The sequence below is a fragment of the Brassica oleracea genome, chromosome C4 (genome assembly GCF_000695525.1).
Source record: "Brassica oleracea var. oleracea cultivar TO1000 chromosome C4, BOL, whole genome shotgun sequence".
Taxonomy (NCBI): domain Eukaryota; kingdom Viridiplantae; phylum Streptophyta; class Magnoliopsida; order Brassicales; family Brassicaceae; genus Brassica; species Brassica oleracea.
Window position 1 is genome coordinate 10,259,239 of NC_027751.1, and position 8,745 is coordinate 10,267,983.

Genomic DNA, 8,745 nt, shown 5'->3' on the forward strand with positions numbered 1-8,745 from the left:
AGAATTTTTACAATTTTAAAAATTTAGATTTGAAAATTATATCTAGTGGATGTATGGTTTATATATGTTTGATGTTAGGAATTAGGGTATAAAGTTTAATTGAGGAATTAAAGTTTGTATGTTTGGAAGTTACATATAATAAATTTCTTTTGGTTTTAACGTGTATGTTTTAGTATTAAAATTTTAGAACTATCAAATATGAAGTTTAGGATTTTAGATTTTGAGATTATGCATGATATTGGATTTAATGTATATAGGTTTGGTGTTTAATTTTAAAATATTTAAGTTGATAATTTTATATTTAAGATTTGGAGTTTAAGTTCTAAAATATTATAAAGACTATTAGTGTATTAGTGTTTAACTTTTGCTTTTTAGAGTATAGGGTTCAGAATTTTGTTTAGGGTTTAGGGATTCAAAAAGTACGCTATTATAGCGTTTATTATTTTATGTGCTATTAAATGTATGCTATCATAGCGTTTCGATTGATGCCGCTCAATCATAGCGTTTCCAAAAATAGAAACGCTATCTAAAACTAACGGATATATCAACCATAGCAAAAAACGAAAAAACACTATCCTGGTCTGCTATTAAAACGTATTTTTCTTGTAGTGTCTGCAACGTACAGGTACTCCAGCCTAGAGGAGTTTGAAACTTCAATAGGACTGGTTAGATGGTTTTCATTCACATTAAGATAAGAAAGAGAAGGCATCATGAAGAGAGAAGAAGGAATGGTTCCAGTGAAGAGATTATGAGATAAACTAAAAAGCGAGAGCTTGGTTAGATTAGTTACAAGTGGGAAACTACCAATGAGCCTATTTTTGGAAAGGTTTAAAATGGAAAGTTGGCTTAGGTTACTAATAGAAGAAGGAACTTGGCCAAGTAAGCCGTTCGAGGAAAGAATCAACACCTGTAATTTGTTGAGATTGCCGAGCCTGGAAGGGAGTGTAGAGGAGATGAAGTTGTTGTTACTGAGATCAAGGTGACGGAGTTGATGGAACCCAAATAGGCTACTGTTGGGCTTCAGAGTTCCACTTAGACAGCCCGTGAGCTGTATCTTGGTGATTGCACCTGTGGAGTTGTCGCACCAAGCTCCATTATTAGAGTAGTCACTATGGTTGCACGAACGAGTATCAAACTCTTTTGTGAACTGCGTAAAGGCTTCAATCTGCCGAGGAAGACAAGGAACAAGTCCAATGACAACATCATCTAGATAATATAGACCATCTATTTTAGCTAAGCTTGCAGGGGAGACACAACAACATAGTAAGAGTAGCGAGAGAAAATGCAAACGCAAAAGCGATTTCGGCATGGTCATCATCTAAATCTTTTTTTGTAAGGATATTTTCTTTCTTTGTTTTTTTTTTCTTTTTGAACAACTGATAATTTCTTTCTTTGTTTGGTTAAGAAGTGAGAGAGAAAATGGTATAAATAAAGATATATGGTGATGAATATGTCTATACGCGAGAAACTCTCTTTGTCAAACCAAACGCGCATTGTAGGGTTAAAATGGCTAAGGAGTAGCGTCTTGCCGGTCGAAGATGTTCTTGAATTTTCTTGCGCTATTAAATTTTCTTGCCGGCAGGAAGCTACCTACAATTAAATCGGTAACCAAATAAAATTCAACATATGAATATATATTTGGTTTGCAATGGTTTGGTGAAACTTTTATCTTGACTTTTAATTTTCATTTATAATATTTAAGAGAATGTTGAAAAACATCATAACTAACTCGCACCGTTATATACTCTCTTTCTTAATGAGTTCCCCTTTCAGTTCAAGGAAGGTAGACCATTGAAAGGGTTGAAGATAATGTTCCCCCGACCGTTTACGACTAATGGGCCATCCACATTAAGAAGATTCGACCTTGAATCTTGTTGCTCTGAAGATAAACATGTTCAGCCATAAGTTTATCCTCTGCAGACCAAGTTCCATGCTTCTTCTCTTTTGTATGGAGAAGTTCTTCTAATATAGAATCATAAAAGTTTAGCGCTTTAATTTATTTGTTCAGCAAAAGAATCTTCGTCTTGAACACATTGATAGACGTCACGTTATGGCATATCACACGAACGCCACAAAGAAACTTGTGGGACAACGTTTTCCTCGTGTTGAACATATTTTGCTGCTCCAAAACTTACATCTTCCTCTTCTTGATTGCCAAGAACGAAGACTTGATCTTCTTTGGCTATAACTTCAAAACCATCAAAAACGTGATCGGCAGCATCATACACATCGAAGATAGGATCTCCAACGATTTCCCTGAATTCTTCACACAGATCTTTAGATGAAACAAATGGTTTGAATTCTCGGGACTTTCAAAAAAAAAAACAAATGGATATGTATCCATCAAATAACGAACTGAACATGTCTGGAAACATAATCAAACTTTGATTTAAGAAATCAAAATGCCCGCTCTGATATCAAATGATATAGCGAAAGCTATGGATAAACGCAAATAACCTATTGATTCTTAGAATACCTAAAAGATGTTCGTTCTTGAGATCGTTTGGTAAAAGAGATAACTTTCTCTATATTTTTGTTAAACGTCAAAACTAATAACAACATAGGCTAGCAAAGCTTTAAATAAGAAACATAATGAAAACCCTAATCTGAACACAAGCTTCACTACAGACCTCTTGGTGTAGAAGCACTAATGAACCCTGGTCAAACCACTGGACCAAAGGGGATTCCACACGCTCTGTATCTAAACTATTAAAACATGAATATAAATTTGAGTTTTCCTAAATAATTACAATCTAATGTCACTGAACTCATTAATGGCAATTGTGTCTTCTTATCATATCTTTAACCTAATCATTAGACTAATCATGTTGTTTGGCTTTTCTCATCTAAACATTGCCGTGTTTTAAAAGTCTGAGCCAGATTCCAGCGTGTCCAATGGAAAGGAAGAACAAAATTGATAGAGATGGATGCTTCCGATAATATTCTAGCTGGCCAGCTCCCATCTCCACTCTCGTGATACGATCAGTTGCCACCATCCCTGGCTGAACAGACCTTTTGGCGACTGGATTGGATTTGAGGATCAACCTCTCTCTATGCTGAATAAACTCTTTCTTCACCATAACCTAATTATAATTGGTTTGTTAATTCGATTTCACATCTTTTTGACTGTTTTGATTTTACTGAATCCAATTGTAGTTTTCTTAATCCAAAGGCTTTGATTTTATTTGGCAAAAACACAAATTTTCTTATAGAAAGATTAGTCATTTTCTGATTAATGAATAGATTGTTAAAGTTCTGTAGTTTTGATTTTGATCATAGATGATTGGAGGCACACCAATGGGGTATCTATATAGAATCACTGATGGATGTATGGCAAATAGGGCTGCAAAGCTCGAATCAATGGAGCTTTGCAGAAGCGTCAAGGATAGGTTAGAAACATTATTCTTTTATGTCTACGTTCTATTTTCACATTGAAAGTTATTTGATTGTCAATGGCTGAAGTTTTTAGCTTGTGGATTGACTATATGTCTAGATTAGACTTTGATCTTATGCACTTCACCTCTAACATTGTCTCCCCTTTCGTAGGATCGGTCTTAGAATGATTAACAAGGCAGAAGATAGAGGACCCACAAGTTATTGTCATAATAATCGATCTTAAGGCACAATAAGAGGATTCACGGGGCCTTGGCTCTTTGATTTCATTGAAGAAAGACAGAGGCTGAGAAGAACCATAGGATATCCTTGGTGTATTGCAACCGTCATAGTTTCAGTAACTCAAGGATTCCTAGATTTGAAAGAGAAGCAAAAATTCTCAGCAATTGCAGCATCATCACACAAGGAAAATTAAGATGATGGTGCTTCTTGGTAGAAGACACCAACGTTGGAGACAGAAGATACACGAAGTCAGATCCAATGGGAACAGAGGATTTTTGATTTGGTATGTTGAATCATTAACTAGATCTTACCATTCTAGGATCCTGGAAAAGTGAACTCGCTGGTATAATCAGAAGAAGAATGGTAAGATATAAAGACTGAAAAAAAAAGAACTCTCAAATCAGCGAGTTTGTTCTTAACGTGCCGGTCGTAAGAATCGTTTTAGGATGGTCTTTGGTGAGAGTCTCTTCATCAGTATATGTTTATCGATTGGAGATATACAAGAGTCATGGTTATTTGGCTAAGGGTCTCTAAAAGTCATCATGTTTCATCACTCTTTAAAGTTCAAATTTTGAAGAAAACTGGTTTGTTTCTGCTGCAATATCGATGTGGTGTTTTGCATTGGTGTACCTGATTGCTCACGGTCTACGTTTTCTAAGTAATTGAAGTCTTAATTTAAAAGTTTATAACACATGGAATGTATGTTGCTTTAACGGAAGAGAAGCTAAGATACTCAAAATATGCCAATATATAAAAATTAAAATAAACTATATTCGAACTATATTAGAAATCATTTTTATATTTAAAAGTTTTTATAATTTGTTATTTCAAATTAAGAAGTCTTTAACTAAATCTTACAAAATAGACGATGTTCATTTTGGCCATGAGATGTGAAATAATACTTCAAAATTTATTACATGTCTAAGGCCCTAATAACAAATTAGTTAAATTTTAAAAAATAATCATTAAATATTAGTAATGTTCAAGAACAACAACACATGAATATTTTAGAAGTGCACTATACATATTATCAAATTATAAACAATATATTTTATCATTTTGTTGTATAAACTAATTATACACAATTATAAAAAAAAAATTAATTAAATAAAAATATCTTATTATATAAAGGTTGGTTCTTCGAAGTTGCTAATTAATATGATTGCGACATGTGTCAATTAATTTATTAAGATTGTGACATATGTCAAAAATATGTTACAATTCTCTTTTATTAGAATTTAAAAAAAAAATAGGAAAAGAAAATTATTATTACATATTTTGGGACACTAGAAAAGGAAAATTATTACAAAAATATAGTTTATTATTCTTTTTAGGAGTTAAGAAAAGAAAAATTACTATTACATAGTCTTTTACTTGTATGGCTCTTTTTACAATCTTTTAAAAATATTTGATGGTAAATTTAATGATAGTAAATTTAATTTTTGAAAATTCTATAAACAAAGAATAATTGTAAAAGCTATATGAAAGTATTTTTTTTCTTTTTAAAATATTTTGTATATTTTTCATTTTAAAGATACTAAAGAAAGATATTATAAGAGAAAATATTAATTTTTTTGAAAAAAATTAAATAAAAATGAATTATAAAATCTTACAAGTACAAGAAATTATTTAATAAAAATCAAATAGAAAAACTAACTATAAAATAAGTGATATTCCTTTTTTAAAACCTAAAAAAATAAAAATTTAAAAGTACTATTTTCATATAAAAATAACTAACTTTCCTTTTTAACAGATAAATGTATGCTACAAAAATATAAACCAAAATAAATATTATTTTCACATCTATATTTAGGTTTAAGCTTCCTCATATTATTTTCACAAAAATAGTATTGACAAGAAAAATATTATCTGAGTATTTTCTTTTAATTTCTTTAAACAATTCAATTTTTTATCATCCTTATTACATCTTATGATGCTAACACAAGTTTTTTTAATTACGATGTTTTTATCATACATAAGTATGTGTAAATATGAGGAATATATGTTTGTAAGTATAAGACAAAATATATAATTAACTAAACATGATTTTTTATTGAAAATATATTAGTTGTATAAAAATCTTAAAAAACAAAAACGAATTATAGTTGAAATTTTCCTTTTTAAGAAAATTAAAGTAACTTATTTCTTATAAATAACTTACTTTTCTTTTTAATAGATAATTTTGTGTTAAAAAATTATATACCAAAAATAATTTCAAATATTTCGCCCGATATGATTGTGAATTTTGCACAAAAAAAAATATTGTGTATGTATTAATAAAAATCTATCATTATGTGAAAATGAATTTTTTTTCCTTAAATCCTAAATAAAAGAAATATGAAAAATAACTTTTTCCTCCTTTAATCTTAACCAAATAAGATTTGTTTTTCATTTTAAATCATGACCATATAGAATTGTAAAAGTAATTTTTACTTTTAAAATTTAATGATAAATATTATACTGAAAATATTTAATTAAAAATATTAGTGATGTTGAGAAAACGAATTTTGAAAATAATATGATACTGAAAATATTTAATGAAAAATATTAGTGATATTGAGAAAATGAATTTTGAAAAAAGCAACTTTTAAAAATAGTTAATATTTGCTGGAAATAATTATTTGACAGTATTTTTATTTTATAATTCCTTAAAAAATAATTATAAAACACCCTAAAATTGTAATAAGACATTTGATAGTTCTTTTCCTTAAAAAGGAAAATCCTAAACAAAAGAGATTTGTATCATATTTTTTAATTCCTAAACAAAAGAGAATTGTAAGAAGTTATTTGACTGTATAGAAAATTTGATGATGAATATGATACTAAATATTATTTAATTAAAATGAATTGTAAAAATAGTATTGATATGAACCGTAAAAATCATAATTTGAAATTATATAATAGTAACTAGAAATAATGTGAAATTCTAAACAGTAGATAATTGTAAAAGTTTATATGATAATACTTTTCCTTTTCTATAATCCTAAACAAAAATATAAAAAGTATTTGATAATTTTTCTTTTTTTTAATTGTAAATAAAAACGAGATTTGTAAAATATATTTTTTCCTTTTTTAAAAAATCCTAACAAAAATAAACATACATATTTAATAGTATTTTTAAAAATGAATTTGATGACAAGTATGATGCTAAAACTATTAAATTAAAAAAAAAATCTAAACTTAGGATGTTGTCGTGATTGGTATTTATGTGTTTGGTTATACGAAAATCAAACACATGTTTGATATATATATTTTCATGTTTGCTCATAAAAAATTGATTATTATTATTGTCACTGTACATATGTTTAGTCAAAAACAAATCAAACTTCATCATTATCTTATTACATTTTTTTATTTTTACTATGTAGTAGTTTATAATTTATTTTAATTAAAATGTTATTATGAAAATATATCATTAATAAAAAATGAATCAAGAAAATTATTTAACATCAGATAAGTTTAATAAAACATTAAATTAGTACATAAGAAAGTGTATAATGTTGTCATTGCTTCTTGGTCTTATTTAACTTCCAAATTCCTTTTTATTTCATTATAATTATTATTTCGGGTTGGATCCGGTTTAAATTTTTACGTTCGGATGTTTTTTCTAGCTCTAACAAATACTAACTGAAACTTATGTGTGAAAAGGAGTTCTTAACTATAAAATAAATTTCACATAACATATGTAAAAACAATTTTAAAACAATAATAAAATGATTTTTTAATATTTTTATTAAATTAAAATATCAAGTAAAGCCCGTTGCAATGCACGGGCCCAAATCTAGTTCACAATAAGGTTACCTATATTTTAAGCTTTATTAACATTTTTCATAAATATTCTAAGTGTTAAATTTATTTTGTATATAAACTAAATTGCTTCATATAACTTTGAAGCTGGTAACATATTATTTCGCTATGAAACAATTATAGTAAAAAATACTTATTAATATATGCAACCATACTAAATAGTTAGATTTATAAATAAATACAATAAAATAGTATATGCAACATATCATTTTGATTGGTTTAACTTTCAAAAATAATATGTACAACCGACACATATTCAAACAATTAAAAACGTAAAATAATCACAAAATTTATTATTACAAAATAAAAACACATTAGTCTACACTACAAGATAACAGGCGGATACTGACGGACAAAATCGTCAGAAGTTCGTCGGAATAGAGACAATTTGACGAATTTCTGACGAAAGTGGTCGTTGGTATCATTTCGTCCGGAAAAAAAAAATTCGTCGGAATTTCGTTAGAGTTTCCGACGACTTTCTGACGAATACCGATAAACCACATTCCGACGAACTTCCGACGACACTCCGATAACATATTCCGAGAACATAATTCATCGGAAACACTATATTCTGACGAATTAGGTCGTCAGAATATACTGACGAACCAGAGTCGTCGGAATATAGCGACAAGGAGGTTCGTCAGAATATTCCGACGATACAATTTCATCAGTATATTCTGACGACTTGTACTCGTCGGTATATTTCGATGACTATGATTCGTCAGTATATTTCGACGAACCTGTTTGTCGGTATATTCTGACGACTAAGATTCGTCAAAATATACCTTTTTAAATATGAATAAATTTTGCATTTATAAATATTTTTTTATATTAAAAATTAATAAATACACAAAACCTGAAATTTAAAACTAATAATATTATAGAATATAAATTCATAGAAACTTAAATAGAAAAAAAAACATTCATCAAGTTTTAAAATTCATAAAAAACTAAGAACCCGAAGGCAACAAACGATCTAGCTTTTCCAATAACTCGGCGTTGGTCTTCTTTTGGGATTCCAGCTGAGCAAGGATAGTGGCATTCTCAGAAAGAATAGTGGCGTTCTTCTCCTCCAATGCCACAATCCGTTCATCTTTGTTCTGTAGCTGCTCCAGAATCATGGGATCGGTATACGGAACTTGCGAGGAAGACGCCGGATACGAAGAAGCACGGCGGGCCAACCCAACTAAACGTCCTCCTTTACTTTTAGGAACCGCCTACAAAAATATTTAAAGTTAGTAAACTACATTATAAAATAAATATATTAATAAAAAAATTACCTTTTCGACCATCTCATTTATTTGCAATCGGAACATGTTGGTT

General features: G+C 29.0%; 2 protein-coding genes and 1 long non-coding RNA gene across 3 annotated transcripts in view; 1 reads left to right on the forward strand and 2 right to left on the reverse strand.

Moving 5' to 3' along the window:
- LOC106340344 (receptor-like protein 12) overlaps positions 1 to 1,375 on the reverse strand; it is a 4,213-nt gene extending 2,838 nt beyond the window's left edge. Inside the window, exon 1 of the mRNA XM_013779228.1 lies at positions 620 to 1,375. Within this exon, the coding sequence (XP_013634682.1) occupies positions 620 to 1,318 (699 nt within the window). The 5' untranslated portion in view covers positions 1,319 to 1,375. The remainder of the gene's footprint in view (positions 1 to 619) is intronic.
- A 1,519-nt stretch (positions 1,376 to 2,894) lies between these two features.
- Positions 2,895 to 4,311, forward strand: LOC106340545. Its single transcript, XR_001269436.1, has 3 exons — positions 2,895 to 3,096; positions 3,280 to 3,389; positions 3,547 to 4,311. It is a non-coding gene; the product is annotated as an uncharacterized LOC106340545 (long non-coding RNA).
- A 4,061-nt stretch (positions 4,312 to 8,372) lies between these two features.
- LOC106338081 (mucin-1-like) overlaps positions 8,373 to 8,745 on the reverse strand; it is a 3,865-nt gene continuing 3,492 nt past the window's right edge. Inside the window, exon 5 of the mRNA XM_013777139.1 lies at positions 8,373 to 8,639. Within this exon, the coding sequence (XP_013632593.1) occupies positions 8,373 to 8,639 (267 nt within the window). The remainder of the gene's footprint in view (positions 8,640 to 8,745) is intronic.